The sequence below is a fragment of the Lontra canadensis genome, unplaced genomic scaffold (assembly GCF_010015895.1).
Source record: "Lontra canadensis isolate GAN:19392208 unplaced genomic scaffold, GSC_riverotter_1.0 scaffold53, whole genome shotgun sequence".
NCBI classification, from domain to species: domain Eukaryota; kingdom Metazoa; phylum Chordata; class Mammalia; order Carnivora; family Mustelidae; genus Lontra; species Lontra canadensis.
The window spans coordinates 2190790-2213604 of record NW_022631047.1 but is presented as its reverse complement, the minus strand read 5'-3'; the positions used below and the strand labels follow the sequence as shown (position 1 = coordinate 2213604).

At 57.2% G+C, this 22815-nt stretch overlaps 3 protein-coding genes across 8 annotated transcripts; all 3 read right to left on the bottom strand.

The window, feature by feature from the left end:
- Positions 1 to 18: 18 nt before the first annotated feature.
- SLC26A10 (solute carrier family 26 member 10) lies at positions 19 to 7007 on the bottom strand. Of its 4 annotated transcripts, none has more exons than XM_032874580.1 (18): positions 6649 to 7007; positions 6032 to 6142; positions 5290 to 5447; positions 4967 to 5131; positions 4551 to 4703; positions 3743 to 3825; positions 3456 to 3603; positions 3233 to 3346; positions 2253 to 2330; positions 2067 to 2162; positions 1577 to 1683; positions 1404 to 1473; positions 1215 to 1331; positions 1041 to 1074; positions 878 to 960; positions 720 to 781; positions 502 to 608; positions 19 to 188 (listed from the first exon to the last, which is right to left on the bottom strand). In XM_032874580.1, exons 1-18 carry the CDS (start codon positions 6989 to 6991, stop codon positions 106 to 108), a joined length of 2112 nt encoding a protein of 703 aa, XP_032730471.1. In that variant the 5' UTR covers positions 6992 to 7007; the 3' UTR covers positions 19 to 105. The 4 variants fall into 4 exon arrangements, with proteins under 4 accessions (XP_032730471.1, XP_032730473.1, XP_032730472.1 ...); XM_032874582.1 differs by having other exon boundaries at positions 81 to 188; positions 727 to 781; XM_032874581.1 differs by having other exon boundaries at positions 149 to 188; positions 439 to 608.
- A 2109-nt stretch (positions 7008 to 9116) lies between these two features.
- On the bottom strand, positions 9117 to 16034 carry ARHGEF25 (Rho guanine nucleotide exchange factor 25). 3 transcript variants are annotated; one of them, XM_032874585.1, is made up of 16 exons: positions 15851 to 16034; positions 15452 to 15566; positions 12973 to 13187; positions 12740 to 12835; positions 12590 to 12666; positions 12333 to 12399; positions 12034 to 12137; positions 11779 to 11848; positions 11575 to 11664; positions 11398 to 11490; positions 11205 to 11255; positions 10935 to 11012; positions 10557 to 10757; positions 10232 to 10412; positions 9882 to 9997; positions 9117 to 9481 (listed from the first exon to the last, which is right to left on the bottom strand). In XM_032874585.1, exons 1-16 carry the CDS (start codon positions 15947 to 15949, stop codon positions 9371 to 9373), a joined length of 1764 nt encoding a protein of 587 aa, XP_032730476.1. In that variant the 5' UTR covers positions 15950 to 16034; the 3' UTR covers positions 9117 to 9370. The 3 variants fall into 3 exon arrangements, with proteins under 3 accessions (XP_032730476.1, XP_032730474.1, XP_032730475.1); XM_032874583.1 differs by having other exon boundaries at positions 9786 to 9997; positions 15851 to 16033; XM_032874584.1 differs by lacking the exons at positions 15452 to 15566; positions 15851 to 16034 and adding an exon at positions 14129 to 14779 and having other exon boundaries at positions 9786 to 9997.
- A 306-nt stretch (positions 16035 to 16340) lies between these two features.
- Positions 16341 to 21909, bottom strand: DTX3 (deltex E3 ubiquitin ligase 3). Its single transcript, XM_032874590.1, is given in 7 exon segments — positions 16341 to 17043; positions 17374 to 17591; positions 18565 to 18957; positions 18959 to 19301; positions 19660 to 19736; positions 19929 to 19993; positions 21336 to 21909. Coding segments are annotated over 5 exon segments (1059 nt in total). The 5' UTR covers positions 19689 to 19736; positions 19929 to 19993; positions 21336 to 21909; the 3' UTR covers positions 16341 to 16967.
- Positions 21910 to 22815: the final 906 nt, after the last annotated feature.

Sequence of the window (22815 nt, the reverse complement as noted above, 5' to 3'; positions counted from 1 at the left end):
AGAAAGGGGCACCAGGGGTCAGTGTGTGGACACCCAGAGGTTCACTTCATGAACCCCAGAGGTGCTCAGCCTTGTTTTATTAATTATAAGAAGTAAGGGGACTCCTCACACACGTATTGTTGGGGCCCTCCACACTCCGGATGACTGGGTCAGACCCACACTGTGCAAGTCTTCGGACCCATAGTCTCCTGGAAAAGAGAGAGGACATGTCAGGAATAGTTTCAGTGCCCTCCTCCCTCCCTCAGCATTTGGCAATCCTCTGAGGGCACACCACCCCACTTTGAAACCTTAGCTCCTTAGTTCTTCACGTAGAGCTGGGCCCAGTCTCCCTGGCTTAGCCTTAAATTGACTCATTTCATCCCCCACTCTCCCTCCCCTAGTCTCTTTCTCAGGCCTCTTCCCAGAACCCTCTACATAGATTCTCAGCCAAGGACTCACATGTGATCTGCTATAGAGCCCGGCACCTCCCGGGTTTCCCTCCTGTTGCTCCTGCCCCCTCACCAGTCTCTCCAGGGCATGAGCAGCTGCATCCTGGACACTGACAAACAGCTGTTCTGGGGTCACTCTGTTCAGGAGTCCTGCCTGGGTCAGTGTCCCCAGCACTGAGGCTGTGTCGAGAGGCAGGCCAGGCTTGTAGGTCTTAAATCCACACCATGTCCTTTTCCCTCCCCCACGTGTCTGGTCATTCCCCAGTCTCCAGGTCCCTCCAGCCTCCACATCTCTCACCATTACACTGAGCCAGGAGAAGGTGGATCCCAGCATCTCGGCATCGGCCGGCCAGCTGCGGAGAAGGAGAGGGGGGTCAAAACCTACGTCAGAGGGTATGCACGGGATGCTAAGGGGACTTTCTCCTCGACCTACCTGCGCTATCCCTCACCTGTACCACTTCTCTGGCTCCAGCAGCATCTGCAAAGGTGAGACCACTGCAGTCTAAGACCACCACCCTGAGGGGCTCAGCAACTAGGACAGGAGAAGGCAGGAGTGGCCAGACGCCCCCACAGGGCGCGTGCCCAGTCTCCCTCCTTGTCATCCCATCTCACCTGCATTGGGTGGGCCATCTGTCTTTGGAGCCTCCTGTGAGTAGAGAAGGGCAGTTACCACCAACAAGACACCAGCACGAACTCGCGCCCTGTAAGCACAGTGATCTCCTTCAGAAGACCCACCTGCTTCCCTCTCCCGGAGAAGCCACCCTCCCCTCTGACCAGGTCTATCACCTTGCCTCCTTCCCCAAGCCCCAGGTGCCACTCCAGGGTGCGGCGAAACTGCCCACGGGTCCCAAAGTAGAGGGGTGCTGGGTATCTCAGGATGCAGAGCCCCGGGACCTTGAGGAGCTAAGAAGGCAGAGGGTCAGAAAAACACCCAGGTCTGGTCTTCCCTTCCCTTGTTGTCCATAGCCCACGCACCTTGTGGCTCTCTCTGAGTGGCCTGTAGAGCTCCGTCCCCTCAGCAAGTCCAAGTGCCAGGCACTGCACCCTGGGTGGGAAGCTGGGGTCAGATCCCCAGCCTGGCCTGACTGGATAGTCACCCCAGGCACCTGTTCTCTCCCCACTGTTTCCCGGCTCATCTCCACTCCCACCTCTGGGTACGGCAGATCACAGTCATCATGGAGAAGACTACGCCTATGGCCAGGCCTATGTCCACACTCAGGATCACTACGGCCACCCATGTGACCACCCATACAACCTGCAGGACAGGGTTGGGAGTGAAAGGCCAGGCCATCACTGCTAGGGAAAGAGGTCCAGGGACGCGGTGCCTGCCAAGGTAAACGATAGGAAGGGATGGCCCAGGAGAAGGTAGAAAGAATGACAGGAGGAAGGGACAGGATGGACTCAGCAGGCAATATGCACCAAATATAACGACCCCGAAGGGGTCCAACCCCCACCCTCCACCCTGTGTCTGGGTAATGGGATTAGGAGGTAGGCATGTTGGCGGGGGGGGGGGGGGGGGGGGGGGGGGGGGGGGTACGAAAGGGAGGGCCGGGAAAATTAGTTCAAACCCCGGGGGCAGGGGGGGGGGTTGCTGGGAAATGGGAGGGGGCAATCTGGGATAATGTTGCCACTTCTCACAAAGTCCATGCGGCTGATGCGCCATAGCTGTGGCAGTTCCTGCATCTGGAAGAACATCTGGCGCATGCTGGAGATGTTGATACAGGCCAGGACAGCCTTGGGGCAGAGAAGGCAAGCTGACTGCCTCAGTCTCCTAGAATATAGCCAACCCTCCCGGCCACCCCCAATAGCTCTTCTGTTCCTTACCTTGGGCAGATAATAGAAGAAAGGCCCCAGCCACAGCAGCACCGAGAGGACAACTATGCAGGAGAAGAGGCCTGCCAGCTAGAAAGGAGGAGGGATGGAAGCCGAGAAGCAAAGGGATCTCATCCACCACTGTGAGAGAGCCGGCCGCCGTGCCCACTCTACCTTGCCTTCCCTGGAACTCTCCCTCCTTCCGAATCCCTGTCCATGAAGATATTCCTCAGTCTTCCACTCTCTTCTTGCTACTCTGCATCTCACACCTACTTTTCCCCTCTCCCAATTAAATGCCTCTCATTTGCCAGTCTCTACCTAGGTGTGGTTCAATTTTCCTATTTTTGTAGTCCATGTCCATCTTAAAAGCCACTGTTGGATGACCCTAAAAGCAGGCTCACCACATTCTTAGGGGACCAGCAAAATAGGAAACCAGAAATATTAGGGGGAGACTTTCATGTGTGATATGTCCCATGGTGGGGGTGTGGAAATCAGAAGTTTGTCTCTCGAATTTATTTTACAGTTCAGTTTTGTTTTTATTTTGAGCTACATGTGGGCACTGTAAACTTTTTGAGTGCTTAGAGTCTACAAAGTTCTTTTTTTTTTTTGTTAAAGATTTGTATTTATTTATTTGACACAGAAAGATCACAAGTAGGCAGAGAGGCAGGGGGAAGCAGGCTCTCCTCTAAGCAGAGAGCCCGATGCAGGGCTCCATCCCAGGACCCCGGAATCATGACCTGAGCTGAAGGCAGACACTTAACCCACTGAGCCACACAGGTGCCCTGAGTCTACAAAGGTCTTAATGGAGCTTAGTTATCTTCTCTCCATCTCCTACCTAGAAATTCCCACCCCCTCCCTCTCCGGCACAGACTCCTAACCTCCTCTATATGGCTGCCCTCTGGGGATCTACCCATCCTCCACCTGTTTCTTCACCACCACCCATCCCCCTGGATATCTCCCCGCCCTTCTCCTCGTCCAAGACATGCTCTTACCTGTGTGTTCCCACCAGCATCCACTAGTAGGCTGGTGGTGGCCAATGTGGCGGAGTTGGGAAAGCAGGAGAAGAGGGAGGAGATGAGGTTGGAGACACCATGGGCCAAGAGCTCCTGGAGGGATACAGTGAGATGAAGAGGAGAGAGACAAGGGCATGGGGAGGGCACATCAGATTAGGGGGTTGTCTCTTGAATGAATTAAGGTCCTCAGTTGGAGTCACACCTGATTGGAATCAATAGTGTAGCTATACTTGTCTGCATAGATGGAGGCCAGGGAGGCGGACACAGCAAAAGCAACCAGCGCGATGGGCAGTGAGTCAACCAGAATCCTGGGCAGCTCAGCCAGGTTAGGGAGGTGAGGTTGGGGGAATCTGGAGAGAGAGGGATCCAGGGTGAGGATGGGTTGGTCCTAAGAAGGATATGGGGAAGACAGAGAAAACAGGTGGGGTGGGTCAAGAGGAAGTGCTGGGTGGGAGAAATGGAAGAAGAGCAGGTTCTTGATTCCCTTACCCTCCAGGCAGCAGCCCCACTATCTGGATGTTGTATCTTGTGTCCAGGGAAGAGGTGAAGCAGAGCACAGAGGCCAGAAGCACCTGGGAAAGAGAGCAAATTAGGGCATGACAGGAGATGGGCTTCCTGGCAGAGACGAGAAAGAGCTTCACGGAGAAAAAGGATTCTAAGGCAACTGGTAGTTGTTTTCAGAGGCCCAGCCCCTGGGGGCTCTGGGATGTGTTTGGGTTGGGTGCCTGGCCGCCCATTTAGAGTGCAGGACGATGGGGATGGGAAAGAGGAATGATGTATATGCGATGTTATAGAAAGAGATGGAAGAAGAGGGACTCCCATGAGGGATGGTAGACATCAAGAAGTGTACCGAGCCATTCTAGGTAGGAGAGCTGGGATATATCTCGGCATAGATGGCGTATGAGTGGAGAGGCAGAACACTTAATTAGTCGGGGAGAGAGAGAAATGTAGGTGGGCGTGGGAAGGGAGAGAAACTGTGAACAGTGAACAGCGAAGGACCGGGTGAGGGGAGAGATGTGAGTGGACAGTGCCGTGGCGAGCGACACCGCAAGGGAGCGCTGTAAGCAGGAAGAAGGCTTTGTAAGAGGTCCAGGAGAGGCTCCGTGCGAGAAGTGGGTGGGGGATTCCAGAGGGTCAAAATGTTCTGGGAAGCGGCCTGGAAAGGGACACGGATGCGCAGACTTCTCCTCTGTAAACTCGCTGCATTCCACGAGGGGGCGGCAGCGGCCAGCTCCTCCCCGATGGGCAAAGGGCTGTGTGGTGCAGAGGGCACCCCCAACCCGGGAGCCATCCTCACCATGACGATTTCCCCTGGGATCGGGGTGGGTAGCTTGTCCCGGAATCTCACGTTCAATTCTTTGACGGGCACGAGCAGCGCCAGGCTGAGTGCGGAGATGGTCAGTTCTGCCGGACTGCTCCGGGGCAGCGCGGTCAGCACAGCGGCCAACGTCTGCGGGCAGGGGCGGTGAGCGAGGGCCGGGTGCCGGGTCGACTGTCCCCAGCTCGGACCCACCCGGCCGAAGCAAGGCCTCCCGGCTCCCATCGGAGCTTCCATCGCCACAGCGACCCTCATTCAGCCAGTGGTTCTAACCTCCTTCCCTCCGCCCCCGTCACCCTCTATCCCTCCACTCGCAGTCCTTCGTTCCTTCCTTTCCGGGTTTCCCTCTTCCCAAGACCGCCAGAAGCCGCTTCTCCGCTGTTCTCCACCCACACCTTGAAGAGAGCGAAGCAGCCAATCTGGCGCGGGAGGGGCAACCCTAAAAGGCTGGGCAGTTGGGACACGAGCACGTGCAGCGCGGCCCCGCTGGTCAGCGCTTTAACCACAGGCTCCGACAAAAAGGTGGACAGGACGCCGAGCTGCAGCGCGAACATGCCCAGCTGCAGGGGAGGAGATGCGCAATTACTACGGGAGGAGGAGCGGACCCGCTGGAGCGCATCTCTCCCGCCTACGCCCGCGCGGGACACGCGTCCCGCCCCCCTCTCCTGGCCCAGTTCCCCAGGGACCCCAGCGTGGATCTCGCAGGATCCTCCCTCACCATCAGCGCCCCGCTCCCGAAGGCCAAGGCTGCAGCTGCCCCAACCCGCTGAGCGTCCAACTCTTCCCTCTCGATTCCACTCAGGTTACCCCCGAGGGGTTCCGGCACCAGCCGCTCCACGGCCGAGCCCGTCATAAGGCTGAGTACCGCGAAAGTTCCTAGGGCCGGGGAATTCAAACGCGAGATCACCAGCCCTGCCGCCTGGGGCGCGGCGACCGCTCAGGCTCCGCACCCCCGGCCAGGCTGCTGCGGTCAGATCCCGCTCTCCTGGAAGGCTGCTGCGCAGGTGAAGGCCATGGGGCCGAGAGCGGGTGCAGCAGCCCGGAACGTGTCCTGAGGGAGGCTAAGAGGGCGCGCCAGCCTGCAAATACTGCCCCCTAATGCATCACTCTCCTCCTGCAGACGCCCCGCGGACTGCGCGCTCCTCTGGGTAACCACGCATCTCTGTTCCCCTCTTCCATCTTCCGGAGATGTTCGTTTAAACCGAATCTCCTGGGGGTGAAGTGAAGTCCGAGGGCACTCCCTTCTCTTTGCACACACTCAGCACCAACCCCCACCCCCACGCCCCCAACGGCCCAGCGAACTTTGCTTAGGTCCCAGGTTCCTGGCAGGGAAACGGCAGGAAGGGAAGCAGGGGAGGGGAAGAGGGGAATAAGAGCTAAGGAGCTCACAGGAACCCAAGCCTCAAACCCCTGTCCACTGGCACCCCACAGAGAAGGAGAGGGGTCACCGGGTCGCTCACCAGTGGACAGATGTCTCCCAGTACCCAACAAGGTGTAAATGAGGACGGGAAAGAAAGAAGTGTAGAGTCCGAACACTGGAGGCACAGAGGTCAGGAGGGCAAAAGCCATGCCTAGGGAAGAAGTGGAAGGAAAGATCTTCAGGGTGTGTGGTGTGGGGGAGGGGGTGGCTGGGGGAAGGTGACCAGCCTCCAGAACGCCACCCTTCCTGAGCACACTCTCAGAGGCTGGCATGGAGACGCTAAATCATGCCACATGAGGGAACCCAGGGGTTAACAGGCCTCGGTGGAAGGTCTTGGGGCGGACAAGGTCACAGATCCGTGTCGGCCTAGACGGGGGTGAGGGGGGTGGCTGGCGTGGGGGAAGCAGGTATTGTGCCTCTCCAGTTCCCTGACCCGGAACGTGTCAAAGACTTCTCGAAGGATTGCGCAGATGAAGGGAGCTGGGGGTAGGGATCTGATGCAGCTCGGCAGTCCTTACCCAGTACTTGGTCTCAGATCCTGTCTCCGAGCCCTCAGCCACATTACCCAATCTCTCGCTCCCGGGTTTCCAGCCCCTGCACCTTCCCGACGCCCTCCAGAGCTCGGGCCCCAGACGAGCAGGTATTGGGGCCGCTCACCCTGGGGCACGTGCACGATGCCCACGGTCACTCCGGCCACGGCATCCCCGAGCAGCCAGGCCCGCCAGCGGTAGTGGGGCAGCCAGCGCAGCGGAGGCAGCCGCGCCAGCAGCAGGCGCCACGCCCCCGGTCGGGAGCAAGCGCCGGGCCGCCGCCTCCACTGTCTGCACAGCCGGGACCAGCGGGGCTCCGAGAGTAGCTCCGACTCCTGCTCTGCGTCCCCGAAAAGTTGCTGGAACCGAGCTTCGGTAAGAGGTTCCCTGAACTTGGCGCCCAGAGGGAACTTAAGGTCGGAGGCCTCTCCCAGGCCTGGGCAGGTCCTGGCGCCCGGTAGCCCACTCATTTTGCCCTTGGCCACTTCCAACCCCGCCTAGTCTTAAATACCCCTTCACCCGCTAGCCCTGAGTCCCGCCTCCCTGAAGCAGGGTCCAATCCCGCCCTGGAGGGCGCCCTCTCTTGGGGACCTTCAACAACCCAGAGACTGCAAAGACTTGGGGAGAGGGCGTCTCTATGTTGGGCGTTTCCTGAGACATCCTCGGCGGGATCGCTCACTCTGGAGCCTACTGGGGTGGGGCGAGCGAGGGGTGGGGGGGTGGCACGGGTGTGTGGAAAGGTGTAAGGACTAGAGACAAAGGCCAAAAGACCAGCAAGTTCTGAACACCCAGCTCGCACTTTTTCCCATTCCTAAGCCTTTTGATTTTGGCCTCCAGGCTGCTGCGGGCTCCTTTCTGCGTTGGCCCTCTGAGAGGAGATAGCTTGCTTCTCTAGAGTGACCCATCATTCCCAGAGCCTCTGCGTTCTCCCCAAGGAAATTCAGCGTGCCCCCCAAAACACACACATGCCTCTCCCCCAAACCCAAATCTGCATGGGGTATACAGCTTGCCAAGGGGTATACACACACATGCCTCTCCCCCAGACCCAAATCTGCATGGGGTATACAGCTTGCCAAGGGGTATACACACACATGCCTCTCCCCCAGATCCAAATCTGCATGGGGTATACAGCTTATCCCAAGGAAATGGAAGGGGCTCCATTGGCAGAGCAGCTTCGAAGCCTGCTAAGATGGGACTGGGCTACAGTAGAGCCCGGGGATGACTGAGAACTACCACCCACACCTCTGCTGGGAGCTGGGCCTAAATTCCCAGTTCAGGGCCTCAGGGGAAATACTGAACTGAGAGCAAATTTTGATTTTGCTTCTTAAAAGCCAAAAAACAAAACAAAACAACAACAACAACAACAACAACAACAACAAAAACCCTTGAAGTGCCATTTATTACATTAAAGTGCTATTTACAAAGTTGGCACTCAAAAACACATTTGTGGTTAAATTAAGTTCAAAAGGGTCATGCACCCACCTCACGAACCTCTGTGGTCCCTCAAGAGATACAAAAGTTCTGAGCTCCAGCATCCTGCTATTTTCCCCATCCCCTCCTCCATTTATAAGAATACTTGGCATCCCTCACCATCACCTTCTGGTCCCCAGTCCCTGACCCCAAAGCCCTGGGTGTGGGGTATAGTGAGGGTGGGTCTCCCCTCTTCAATTCCTCCTATTGTTCCCCAGAAGTCTTATCTGGGCTGTACGTCCTGTCCCCCCCCTTAAGAGGTCCCTCCCCCCATTGTCGGCCAGAGGGACCTCAGGCCCACAGGGAGGCTCCAGCTCCTCCTCACCCTCCCACACCAGCAGCCTATTGTCTGCTGAGGAAGCCCAAGTACACGTGACCAAGCCCAGGGGACGAATGGACACGGTGGACACACCGATGCCCAAGGACCCAGGACAGGGCGTCTGGATACAGAACTCCGCATGTTTGGCTTTCTCCGTCCCAGGGGCTATCCCAGAAGTTGGGAGGGATGAAGAGCCCTTTGAGCTGTCCACTCTTGGGTCTGTACTTGAAGAAGACTCCCTTCCTGCTCACTACGGATATGCCTTGTGACCTCACAGACCGCAAAAAGAAGGAGATCCAGGGCCAAAGAGGGCCACAGACCCCAGCATCCTCTCCACATCTCCCTTCCCACTCAGCTGAGCATGGAGGCCTCAGAAGGAAAGGTACTTGGGCATTTAGGCCTTTAGAATCTGGATGTTGGGGGATGATGGTGGGAAGTCACACTACACTGGGCTTTCCAGTGGGGTCTAGAATGGAGGCCAGATGGGAGAGAAAGCAGCCTGGCAAAGAAGAGGATATATCACAGATCTAGGGTTTCCCAAGTTCCAGGTCCAGACTGCCAGATGCCGCAGCTGCAGGTGAGGGACAAAAACAGCGACACCTTTTGTCTTCCACCCTGTGTCCTCCTCTCACCAGACCATCCGCAGGCCCAGCGGATTTCTCCCCATCACTTCACTCCACTTCCCCTTCCCTCTGCCAAGACAGCAGCCTAAGTGATATCACAAAACCTTTAATCTCAGAAAACTGAAAAAAAAAAATCAAAATCAAAACCAATCATTTTTACCTGGCCCCTGCCCCAGCCCTCCCACCCACCCACATATCCTCCTTTTGGGGGGACCTGTGACGCATGCATAGGGGTGGGAGCTGAAGGAACCCATGTTCCTTAAGCAGAAAGAAGTCTTTTTGAGTCTAGGTATCCTGCGCCAAGTCAACACCACTCCCAGCCTCGCTCCTCCCTCCAGGCACATCAAGAAGGAATTCTGAGGTGGTGCCAGAAGGACTGCCCTGAAGTTCTCGGGAAATAGGGTGGCTGGGTCAGCACCACCCCAGGCCTTCACCACTTAGAGCTCATCTTCATCCAGCTTGGCAAGTCTGGCTTGGCAGGGAGGGGTGTCTGGAATTGGTGGAGCTGGAGGAGAGTCACGAGGGGCTCGGGGGATGTCACTGTGGGCCTGAAAAAAGACTCAAGTCAGAGGAGGAAATAAGTCTAGGAATCCACCCTCACTCCTTTCTTTTCAGTGTATGCCCCTAGCTAAGCCACCTCCTCTCGCTAGCCATCTTAGATCATCTAAAACCATCAGCTTCTCCCAGGGTTAAACTGGAGGGGGTAAGGTAAGAGTAGGCAAGTAGGAAAGGGCAGAAAAAAGGCATGTGGTAGAAGAAAGGAATGGTATAGGGGAGGGGGATTTAGGGATCCCAGAATAAAAGAGGCCCTTCCCATTCTGCCCCTATAACAGGGGACTCCGTTCCTCATACCTGTGTATCCAGAGGCAGGGGGGCTCTGGCCACTTCCCCTTTGGGCAACAGCAGCAGGGAGGGGAGAGAGCCATTGATGGGTGTATGTGTGCTGACTTGGGCCCGGTCTCCAGGCCGAATTCTCCCAGGACTCCCCACCCCAAGGCCTCCTGGCCGCCCCAGGCTGTTGGTCTGGCTCTCTCGTCTCTGATACTCAATGGGTGACTGCAATGCTGGGGAAAGGAGAGGAACAGGAGGAGGGTTACAACAGGTTCTTTCCCTAAAGGCTCTACCCAGACCATCCTCCCACTTTGCCCTCTTCCCATAAACTGTCAGCCATTGTAAATTGCTGGGGAGAGGGGGAGAAGCTGGGGTCAAGAGGACAGGGACTAAATTTTGGGCAGGGAGGGATTTGGGAGGTCAAAGGGCTGAAGGAGCGTGCCAGGGAGGGAGGGTGAGAGCTTTACCATTGAGAAAGTCCCGCTGGCTTTCCAGGATCTGAGCCACTTGCTTGATCCAGGCCTGACTCACTGTGGGGTCTGCAGTCTGCAGGACATAGCGCTGGATCCCACCCTCTGGCCCTCTGGAGGTCAGGGCAAAGCGGCAAGGGTCACCTTGGAGGTTCCCCTCCAGTCCTAGGCAGCTCACCTGGATTGGCAAGTAGGAGAGAGCCCCCAGATTCTTTAGGCCACCTCTGGTTCCCACCCCCTCCAACAAATCCAGGAGCCAGGCATTCTCTCAGGGGCCTCACCACATCCCAGCCAGACCCCTCCCTTGTGGCCTCCTCCCCACCTTGATGCTGCTCTTGTACACGTATCCAGCCTGTGATCCTCCTCGGACTCCCCCTCCCAGGGCCTCACTGAAGATGACAATTTGCTCGAAGAGGAAGACACGTCGCTCTCGACCCCGGGAGGAGAGCAGCCCCCCAGCCTCCGGCTCTGTGACCCAGAATGTGTCCTGGCCCAAGAGCTTCCCCTGAGCAGTCAGTTTGCCCTAGAACCAAAGGGTAGTGATTTTGAGAAAAAAGCAAAAAGAGAAAAGGGACTTCCCCTGATTCTCCCAGTCGGGTCGGTCTCAGGGGAGGGACAGTTCCCCCCATGAGGACCTCCCGAGTGCTCAGACTGGGACCAAAGAGCATTGGGCCTCCAATTGCCTGTTCTATCCCCATACCTCAAAGCCCCGAAGTCTCCCCAGGGTCATCATGTCATTGCAGCGCTTGGGTACAAAGCACATGACCTCCACAGCTTGCTGGGTTGCAGGTGAAGAGAGGAGCATTGTCATTGTGGAGAAAGAGGCCTCTTCAGAGCATGTTTCAACTCTCAACCAGCCTCCCCCTAAAAACCAGACAGCTCAACACCACCCAAGGAGCTGGGGTATCCCAGGAGACCAAAAAAATAAGAGGTATGTGGTGTGTGTCCTAGCAGAGATGGGAATCCTCACCTCCAGCTCTTCCGTATCCATCCCAGCTCTACTATAATATTTGAGAAAATCCTAAGATGTAGAAAAGAAATGCTCAGGACAGGTGAAGGTGCCCAAGAAGTCTGGGGGGAGCCTTAGGAACGCTGGGGAGAGGAATGAGACAGGCAAGGGCTGTCCCAGCCAGCGGAACCCCCAGGGAATAGGTGGTCCTGACCTTGAGCAGTAGCTGATATTTCATGATCCTCTGCACTGGTTTGATGAGCAGGTCGCTGAGCTGCAGGCGGTGCCCTAGCTGCTGCCGGAGCTCCTGGCGACAAGGACAGGGTGGTTACGCAGCCTGGAGAGCCTGATGATTCTGTCCCCCTTCCCCCAAGGTACCTCAGCCGCTGACCTCAAAGTAGCTGTCCCCAAATTCTGACACCACATGCTCTGACTTGGGCTTATTCTGACAGTACACCACGTACATATGCAGCCGGCGCTCCTAACAGGGGTCGAGTTTAAGGAGAGCAGGACCGGTGAGGCGAGAGAACACTTCTGGGGAGCCCCGACCCACTTCCGAGCCCCGCCCCTTCGAGGCCGCCCCCTTAAGCCTCACGTGTTTGATGAAGAGCTGAGCCAGCCAATCAGGATCCTTCAAACACCGCTGTAGCTCCTCCAGGAAATAGCTGGAGGGGTTGGTGAGGAAAAGGCTGGTCAAATACCCCCCACCCTACTCAACTGAGAACTGTCTACCCTAGCCGGGCCATTAAGCCACTCCAGATGTTGCTCAGGAGACTGCGGGCCCATGACTAGGTTACAGAGACAACAGAGGTATGCCCTTCCGCCTCGCTTTCGGGGATCCACCACTCACTCTCGATGCCACTCATAGATTTGCTGGACGTTCCCGAACACAATCCTGTCACGGCCTCGAAGACTCTCCGGGACCCCCTGAGCAGCCATGGTGGCCATGTAACCCTATGAGAAGGTTGGGGGGGGAGCATGAGTGTGAGGGGGGGTCAGCCTTGACGGGGGAAAACCCCTCCCCCAAGAAGTCCAGGATGTAGAGGGGACTGGGAAGATGGGACAGAGGAGCACTAAGGCATCCCCTAAAATTAGCCTTGAGCAGAGGAAAAGGCCTGGGCTAGGGCTGGGGAGAGAAAAGGGAGCTACCTCCACAATCTGCCCCAAGTCCTCCACGTACATTTTCTCTGTCTCTACCAGTTCATTCAAGACATACCTGGGAAGAGAGCAGGAGTGCACATCCTTAGTTTAGCCACTACCTCCCTCCTGGACTAGAAGCCCCTTCATTACCATAGCCAACCTCAGAGGAAATTCCAAGTATTAAATCTAAAATGTGAGGGACAGTTCTCTGGAAGTTGCACAATGGTAGGTGGGGGAGAGGGGAGGGAGTGTGTGGGGACACTTACATACTCCTTTCCAGAGCCGCCTTCTTCTGTTCCTCCTCACTCTCAGGGGCTTGGGACAGAGTTTCCTCCTCAGGTGGCTGGAAGGACAGAGCATCCTAGAGTCAGCACACGGATGCTTTTGGGAAGCCATACAGACCTGTTTCTTCATACCTGTGTCTTATCTCCAGGACCCTCCAACAATGTGGTCAGCAGGGTGAGTTCTGGCAGCTCCTCTCCTGTGGTGAGAGCTGGTTCCAGCATCCAGTTCTGGGAGCCAGAGGTCAAGTGTCAGAGGTCATGGACAGTAGCTGTATCTCCCCAGCAGCCAGTGGCCCCCAACCTGCCCTCTCTCCCAGTGTTCTTCATGGATTGTCCTACATGCTTTTGTGGTTCCCCCTGCTCACCTCATATGGTCCAGCCTGGCCACCGTCTGCCTCAGTTTCCACACTGAGACAATGTTTGGAATGATCCAACCATCTTCTCAGGCCACTGACTGGCCCTGGGGGGCCCGGGGAACAGGGGCCAGAGCTGAGGCCAGAGCTGGGGCCAGAGGGGGCAGCCAGACCCGAAGCAGCTGAAGCTGAGATACTCCCCTCACTGCCAGCAATGGAATAGGATTCTAATGGGGAGTGGGGGAAGAAAAGGGGCCATAGATATTGCTCCAGCTCTAGATTCAGGGCCCTAGGGAGCTCCCAGAGGTTCTTCTTCATAATGCTGAGCCCTCCCCCAGGGCCCACTCTCTTGTCATCCTCATTTGATTTGGCCAGGATAGAAAATTGCACCTGGCACCCTTGGGAGGGAGGACAGTAAACACCTGGGCTCCCAAAGCCTGGAACCTCCAGTTTTATGTGGATGCTCCCCCATATCCAGAGCACGCCGCAGATATGGTTGGGCAGGCATCTGGGCAGACAGGGGAAGCTGGGGTGGCCATCTGCTCTCCTACAAGCCGCCCCCTTCCAATAGGCACAGACCATTCCCTGAGAAGGTGGGGGGGGGAGAGCTAAAAGGCCATCTGCCACCCCCAGACCCCTCCTGCACCAACTGCAGTAATCACTATAAAAAGAAAAGACTTCTGCAGCCCATCTCCCCAACACATGCACAAACCCAACTGGGGAGGGGAGGCAAGTGAGGAGAGCTCATTAGGGTTATCTTTGCCCTGGGTCAGGAACAGAGCATCAGAGATTTGTCATAAAGCCCCAGGTAGATCCTCATCCTCATTCCTCCTTCTCTCTGGCCCTCTTCAGATCCTTGTAGATTCTCAGCAAAAAGATTTAAGGAAGATCCGGTTGTAGGCCCAGGGGGATTGTGGATGGGTTTTTCTCATACCCAGTTGACTACAAGATGGAGAGAAGAGTTTCCTGCCCCTTCCCCAATTTCCTTAACTTGAACTGATTAAAAATTTGGAGGCAGAAAGGATCTTGGAGATCTACTAAGTCACTTTCCTGGAAAACACAGGTACAAGTCTCCAGCCTCTGAATCCCGAGGGCCAGGTCAGTCTGACGCCCTGAACCCTCAGCCCGCCCCCCACTCAACGCTGGGCCCTTGCGACCTCGCACTCACCACGACCCCCCCGGGCGAAGCAGCAGCCGCATTTTGCCAGCACTTTTCGAATCACGTGGGGACAGGCACAGCGACCCCCCTTGTGCCCCCCCCCGCATGGCGCCCGGGCCCCCCCGCACCCCCCACCCGGGCCGGCCATGCAGGGGGAATCACGGGGGGCGGGGCGGGGACGGCGCAGGGCGCACACCCCCCCTCCCTCCTACCCCGCTCCAGGCTGGGGGAGGAGGGGAGGGAGGGAACAGGGAAGGGGCGTCCAGGGGTAGGCGGAAGTCTGGTCTGGGGGAGGCCTGGGGGCTCTGCAGAGCGGGCGGCGCGAGGCCGGGCAGCCGAGCTGGGCGGGGAGGGTTTCCGGAACCCAGTCGGTGCGGGGCCCAGGGTCCAGATGTCCAGCGGGGCGGGGAGGGATGGTGGGGGAAGCTGGGCCGGGATGCGGCAGCCGCTCCAGCTCCGTCTCTGGCCTCTCGGGTTTGGGGTGGTTCTAGGCCCGGGCAGGGAGGAGGTGGGGGTCGACTCCCCGAGTCACTGGCGCTGCGCGGGTCCCGGCCGAACGGCGAGCGGAATAACAGGCCCGGCCGCGGTGCCGCCGCGGGGAGGGGCCTCTGCGGCCCAGCTCCGCCCTCTCCCTCTGGTTTCCCCCCTTCAGCCTGTGCCGGGCTCCAGCCCCAATCCCCCTCCCCCAGGCACCACCTCGTTCCCACTCCACGTCCCCACCGCCTCCGCCTCTCCTCTCCAGCCTAGGATCCCCGCCCCGGGTTCCCCTCCCTCCTGCCTCTCGCGCTCCCGATTGCGGAGCGCTGGGGTCGGGGGTAAGCCGCGCGGCGGGATCTGCCCAGGTCGCCCCTCCGCCTCTGTGATGGGGAAGGGTGCGGACGGAAGGGCCCGGGCCTGTGTGAAGACGTCCTGGGGGCTGGGACTGTCCCTAGCCGCGCAGGGGTAGACAAGCCCCCTGCCCTTTGGGGACGCGTGAATGGGGAGCTCTGTGGGGAACACAGCCCAGGTGCCGCCCTCTCGCCAGAGCCTTCTTTCCTCCAGGCCCCAGGACTCCAGCTGAGGCTAATCACCAATTAAGGCGAAGTCCCGGAGCCCGGGCTGGCGAGGAGCCAGGGGTGGGGCGCGGGGACACTCCGCCTGTGGGGGCTCGGGGCCGGCTGATGTGGGGGACACACAGAGCACTAGAGGGCGAGAAGCGTGGAGGTCTTGGCAATTAAATGGGTCTCATGCAGATTAGATGCAAGCCTTTATGCTAATAAGAGCAGCATTATTTGAATTCGCCACTTTGCGCAGGAGGGCAAACCGTGCCCCACCCCACCCCCAGCGTCTTACCGGGCAGCGGAGCCCAGGCGAGGACCTCACGTTCGCGCTCCCCTTTCTGGTCCCCCTCGGTACAGTCAGACTCTGTCTCGGTCCCTCCTGGCTCTAGGGGGCTTCCCTTCGGGGGCTGTGGGGAAATACTGGTGGTAAGGAAACCGCCCTCCACGCCCAGCCTTGACCTCCCGCTTCTCCTTCTTCTCCTGTCAAATCCACATTGTTGTGAAAGGGTCGCCTAGGCTGGGTTGGAGGGACGGGTTCACCCAGACCAGGGCCTTGGCCCTCTTTTGGAACTCAGGATTTCTGCGACTGCCCTGCAGAATTCCTATTTGCTGGTAAATTGAGTTGTAGGGTGCAGACCACCTGAAGCCCCCTAAAAAGATTCCCAACCTCACCGTGGTCCCTCTTTCTTACCCCCTCCTGCCCGGGGAGGGCGCATGCGCGCAGCATGCCCCCCATGACCCCCAGTATCCGGTCCGTGCGGCCAGGGGCGGGGCGGTCCGGGGGCTTCATGCTGGACCCCTACCCTGCTCCAAGTTTCAGGGCGGAGGGGGCACGGAAGCTTGGGGGCTCGAGGCCTGCTCGCGTCCGGGGAGTTGGGCTGTTGAATCCGCCCCCTGCCCGGCTCCGCCCCCACTCCCACCCGAGCCAAATTTCTCAAAGGGGTAGGGTTTTTGCTTTCTCTACAACCAAAGTTCAATAACAAACAAACCCCTCTTAATCCCAATCCTGACGTGGATGCGTCAGGAGCCCACTAAATCGTGCCGTCTCCCCAGGTACTCTGGGGGCAGAGACAGGGGAGACACACAGGGATTTCCCCGATCGCCACCCCCTTCCCCTTCTCAGCAGGTTCCGCTCCCCACCCCACCCCCACCCTGGTCCACAGAACAGAGCGGGTGTGGCAGAGAGTTGCATATTTTACTTTATTTTTATTAAATTAAAAGCTACAGTCTGGCGGCGATTCCAGAACAGGGTAAGGAGGCTCCTTATAGGGGGCAGAGAAGAGCGGGGAGACAGACGGACAGAGAGGGAGACACAGGAGAGAAAGGACAAGGTTAAGGTAGAAGGGGGATCGTTTCTGAAGAACACACAAGGCCTGGCTTCTCGGGGGCACATCTCGGCCCCATTCCTCTTCCCCTACAGCTAAGTTCAGCAGTGGAGCAGTCTGTGGGGGCAGGGGCTCAAGAGACCCTCCTTCCCCACCCAGGTCCTTTCTCAGCTTAGTCACTGGAGCACAGCACATACCAGAAAAAGCCAAGGGCAATGGAGGGGGTAGGGAAATTGGGAGTATGTACAGGGGGAGGAGGGGAGAAGAGCCTGGGAGATCCCTCCGCTAGAAGGGAGTGGCTCACTGCACTGAAGCACTTGGCCTGTGGGGGACAGGGTAAGGGATTGCCCCCTCCCTCTCTGAACTCCTTCCCCAAGTCATACTGATCCCCTGTTTGTGTGGTGTGGGGGGCAGAGGGAGGAGAACAGAGGCTTCCGCTGGGTCCTATGGAGAAAGACAAGGGCTTGGCAAAGGGGATGTCCTTCAGTCATCTGTGATACCCTTGGCTCTCAGCTCTTCTTGCACCCGGGTCAGGTAGGTGGGGTCCGGGTACCCAAACCTGGGAGCAAAAAGGAATGAAGAATTAGCTATTGCAGCTTACTCCTATTAGCCTCAAGCTCACCCTCATTCTGGGTGCCCCATTCCAGCCCCTCCTCACCGCCCCTAAGGATATCCAAACGAGAGATAACTTAGCCCAGTTCTCCTTATTTTTGTAGGTTAAGCTGGGCATACTGGACCAGGCTGAATGTAGAGAAACTGGGATGGAAGAGGCGGTTGAATAGTTTGGGGGTGGTCCTCTGCAGTGAGGAAGTTCCCACAGAGAGAGGGGAATACTGGAAATGGAGAGAAGGGGAGGGGCCAAGGGAAAGGAAATGAAGGAGGGTCGCACAGCTGGGGTCCCCCTGTGCAGCTGGTCTTGTGGTGGATGTCGTTCCAGGTGATGACATTCGGTCTCCCTGTGGTCATGGACGTGCCGATAGTGAAGGTGAGACGCTGGTCAAATGCTTTGCGGAACAGGGTCAGCACCTTGTTGCCCTCAGGGCAGTCCGGGAGGTAGGCCACCCTTGTGGTGCCAGGATACCGAACTCCTGGGTTTGGGTGTTCAGCCTGGGAGGAGGGGGAAGGAGAGAGGACAGTGAGCAGCTGGGCATCTGAAGGCCCATGATGCCCGTGGAGGGTCCCGCTGGCCAGTTGTCTGTCTGCGCATCCCTTGAGGATGCTGATGGGGCAGCAACAGGCTGACTGGCCTCTCAAGGAAATCGAGGCTTCTTTGAAGGGTTTGGACAGCAGGAGCCTGCTTTTGGACAAAATCCTTACAGTTAAAGAAGTTTTTTTCTGCTGCCTCAATCCTTCAAGCCTCAATGCAGCAGCGAATGGATTCTTAAAAGTGATGGAAAGTAGCTGGTCCTTACTCACCAGATAACTCAGCAGAAACGTGAAGACTGAGAATAATCTATCTTCCAGCCTTCCCTTCTCCACCTGAAAACGCTCCCAGTGTTTCTCGGCCTGCCTAACCTGTTCCACTTTCCCATTACTCTTCTTCAGAGCTTCCCCGGCCCTCTGCAAACCAGGACCGAAAATTACTCTTGCTTCCTCAAACTGGAAGACACTGGATAGGCCCTTGACCTCTCCTGTTTTAACCTTCCACTGTCATCAAGGTTTTCCTCTCATCAATCTGGACCGAAGTAACACTCAGTGCTCTGTGAGGAGGGTCGGATCCCTTCCTGCTGTGCCTGCCTGCCCCGAGCCACCCCCTCCACAGACCTCACCGCCGCCAGGAATAGTTGTCGACATCCAAGTTCACCACGGAAATAGTATGCAATTCCTTTCTCTCACACCTGATTTTCCCGTGTGCCTTGGAGTCGTGGGACAGGAAAGCTGGGCCTGAAGGGGACCTCCTAGCTCGGGGGCCCTGAGTGGGAGGGCATACTGAGAGCCAGCAAGACTCCCTCGCGTCTAACAAACACACTCCCGTTCACCCAGTTTCCCTAGGTCAGAGAACACACTCGGGGCAGGGCGGGGGTGGGGGGGCCAAAGTGGAGGAAACCAGAGGGCAAAGGCAGGCCGCAAGTCTTCTTACCCCCTGGACACCGGGCGGGAAGACGTACTGGATGACGATGGTGCCGTACTTCTCATAGCTGGGCAGCAGGAGTGTGGCGTCCTTAGAGACCAGCATCCTCCCATTCTGCGGCTGGTTGCCCACCAGCTGCCCATAGAAGCGGCCACACATGGGACAGGCCTTTTTCACCTGCAGGGCCCGGGTGATGCAGCCCTCACAGAATGAGTGCCGGCACTTCTCCAATGTCTTGGCATTCTGGATCTCCCCCAGACAGATGGGGCAGGTGCTCTCCTGTTCTTCAGCCTCCTCCCGAAGGCGGGGAGGAAGGGGAGGAGGGAGGGGAGGAGGAGGGGGAGGAAGCCCCCGAGCCCCCGGGGGCAGAAGGGGGGCTGCTCGCAGAGGGGGAGGGGGGGGGCCCTGGGCGGTGCAACTCAGGGTGCTCCCCGCCACCCCCCAAAGCCAGGCAGCCCATAAGCTCGCCCTGCCTCTGAGCTTTCTTCAGCTCTTTCTCGGCCTCTTTTAGCAGCCCCTTGAGAGCCTTCCGGGCCAGGTAGAGCCCATTGGGAGGGGCTGGGGGAGGGCCCTGCGGGGAAAGCTGGAGGACATAGATGTCAGAGGTCTCGCCATCTATGAGGATTGACACACGGTGCTCCTCCCGAAGCCGGGCCAGCCGGGCTGGGGTCTCCTTGCTCAGGAAGTCCCACACAGGCTTGGAGACGGTCACTTTGTTCTTGCAGGTGCCTCCACAGGCTGCCATTCTGGACAGGACGAACGACACTGCCCCCAGGGTGAAAGGGACTCAGGGTGGGGGGTCCCCATTTGACAAAATCAGTGCCTCCTACTTCAGGTTCCTTTCCAACCCTCTATTACCTCTACTATCTTCAAGTCCAACCCCCAACTCCTCCCCAAGCTCATTTTCTGTCTCCTCTTAGCTTTCAAAACCCAGCACCCACTGAAGAGCAAGAAAGTTTCTATAACTTTATTACTATCATCATCTGAGCCAAGCACCAGTCTTGGTTCTCTTTACACTCCTCCCAAGATCACAGAAACCATCCGGCCCTCCTCCCTCTGGGTGAAAACTGGCTTCTTTAAAGGGAAGGGAGAACTTTTGCTCACTTTGATCCTGAAGAGCTTAGAATTGGCATGCAGGCTCTCTCTCACTGTCCCTGCTCCCTACTTGTAGGTTGTGTGACCTGGTGGGTGGAAAGGAAAAGGAGGGAAAGTGAGAAACCTGTACCCCCTTCCCACATGCCCCAGCCCAGCAGCCCATGTAACAGAAGACTGGGAACCTGGGTGTAAGTTACTGGGAATGGGATTACTTGGCACATGGAATGGAGGAAACCAATTTAAAGGCGAAAGCTGAGTTTCCCTTGGGAGGCAGATACCTGGAAAGCCCATGGACAACGAGAGCAGCAGAAATCCCTCTAGTTCCACACTCAGCTGACCAGGACTAGGGGCAAGGGGAAGGGAAGTAGAGGCTCCTGATAAGAAATGTTACCATACCCCCCTCAGCCCCACTCCACCAGCAGGCCAGAAACAAAACAAAAGCTCCTCTTCCATTTCCTCTCCTCTTCTGTAGAACTGCCTCCCCAGCCACTCCCAAGTTGTTAATAAGGGAACTTCAACATGCTAACTTTCCTCTTTTCTTCCCCAGCTCTGAGGCTCTCAAGAAAGCCTAGGGCACAGATAAGAGAAGTCAGGAAGGGAAAAGCCCACACAGATAGAGGTCTTTCTAGCCACCTCCCTCAGATCACATGAGTAAGACTTTTCCCTATGATCCCCAACTCCTCATCCTACCTCATATTCCCAAATAATTCAGCCCCTATTGCTAGGGAGCCTTCTTTGAGAGCTAACCCAGTCCCTTCTGCTGAAGTCTGTTTGGAATGCGAACAAAGTGGCCGCAGCCCCTAAATAACTTCCGGTCACCTTTTTAAACCCTGCCCGGGAGCAAGCAGTAAGCCTGTCAGCAAGTCAGTCTGCATTTAGGGAGGGGTGGGGCTCAGCAGGGGCTCAGCTGGAGGAGACTTGTTTCCCCTGAATCTTACCATGTTCAGCTATAGAGCTTTCCCTACAACACCTCCAAATGTAGCTCAAATAGAAAGAGGGGCCATTAGTGTGACCTCAATTCCTTGACTGATCCAAAGAGGAGCGGCTCTCTGTTTGTGCCTCCATCATAGTCCCCTCAAGGCCAGATGCACCTCTAGATTCAGAAAGTGAAACGAAATCCTAGAACCTCAGCTCATTCTGTCTATCCAAGGTGGAACACCCCCTCTCCATCAGAGGGAACCCAGGACCTAGATGTCCTTAGCCTCAAGTCCTGCTGGCACAGAAGAGGGAGGCGGGGCCACAGCTTATGCTGGGTCTCTGATTCCTCTGGGGCAACCCAGGCCGGACACGGGGCCAGTCCCTCCCTCCAGACAGAGGCCAGACGGGGGCAGCCGGTAAGGGCGTGGGTCTCTGGGGGCATCAACTGAGTCAGCCCCACCCATCCCCCATGACCTCCTGCAAGATCCAGAACCAATCCCCACGTCCCCCTCTCGCCGGAGCCCCCAGAGCCCCACCACTGGGTGGGGGTGCATGTCGGCCGATCGCGGTCCCCAGAACCCCCAAATGGAGGCCAAGGCAGGAGGGTGATAGGAAGAGAATCGCCCAGGCGTGGAGGGGGTCCCCGGCGCCGCGCGCAGGTAAGGAGGCGGAGGAGGGGGCGCAGGGGGGCAGGGAGGGCGCGCGAGGGGTACGAGCGGGGTCCGGGGGGGCACGCGGTGGGTGTGGGGGGCGCCGGGCTCACCTACCTCCCGTCAGCGCCGCCATTGCCGGTCACATGACTGAGGCTGTTGCTGGGATGACGGTCTGGGCCTTAGCAACAAGGGGGGGGGGGAGACCCCGAGAAGGTGGGGGGGCAGTTTGCAGAGGGGGTGCAGATTGAGAGAAAGGGTAGAAGAACGGCACCCGTTTGCCCCGTACAGGTGATAATCACCGTTTCCCTTGACCCCCTTCCATCCACGAGCCCCTGCCCTTCCGCCCCAAAACAAAAATGGAGGCGCCCTCCCAGTCTTTGGAGGGAGGGGGTGGCGTGTGGAACCGAGGGTAGGAGGTTAAATCTCTTAGAGACGCCACCCTTTTCGCTTCCCCCTCCCGGGAGGGGCCCTCTCCCTTTGCTTTTCCAGCCAGCTGCGTGGCAGCTTCTGCAAGCTGGTGGTGGATGGGTGGGCGAGGAGTGTCGGTTTAGGTAGGTGGGGAAGGGGACAATTTTTTTGTGATCCTTATGCTATTGCTAGAAGGACCTTTGAGGAATAATTTGGGATGGGAAGAAGAGTCATAGTAAGAAAAACACTGGTTCTAAAAAATAAACATACCCCAGGACTAAACTATTTCAATCCCTTCCCTCCTTGCTTGCCTATTCCTAGATTGTTACCTTCTGTGACCCCCACAACCCGCTCCCAGATGGGTGTTGCTAAGTGCCTCTGACTTCTGTTTCCACCAACAGGGATAGCCTCATTAGGCTATTGCAAAGTGCGAAGTGAATGCATCTTTCAAAAAAACGCCTTGGGGTGGGGGCTGGGGGTATTAAGTCTATGGTTCCAATAGAGTTAAAAACTCAAATTAAAAGCGGCTCTGCACTGTTCTGCTTCCCACATCACAGAAATCTCCGCCCCCAGTCCAATTCGCTTCCCTGGGGCCACATCAAGCCAGGTTTTTCCACCAGCCAGAAGACCTCCTCGGCCAAACTGTACTGGATCTCCCAGGCTGGCAACAACTTCTGTTCATCCATCCCTTTCTCTGCTCCCCTCCCCCCAACTCTGGGCTGGAGGGTTGGTCTCTTTCTTCACTTTCCCAGGACCCTGCTGTACTCTTCCTGCTCTCCAGACAGAAGACATCTTTCCCAGGAAGCCTGGGGAAACACCCAGTTCCTTCTTTTAGCTCCTGCCAGTGTGCTCTGAGAGGTTCAGTCACCTTTACAGGAATGGGTGTGTGACCAAGCCCAGAACCCTGGGGGAGAGGGGAGCATCACATCAGCTGTTCTCCATGGCCCCCCAACAGCTGAACTCCCACAAAACTGGGGGTAAGTTCTCCATTCCCATGCACACCCCTCACAACCTTTTAAGTTCACAGCTATCTATCTAGAAACCCACATTCTTAGTTAGGGGTCCAACATCTTAAAGGTCAGATCTGGTCTCCACACCCGTAAGCACAGGGTTCCTCAGAAAGGGGGTGGGGGGAGGCATGTCTGTGAAGGAATGTGGGTTCAATAACTTATTTCCTATATAGTGA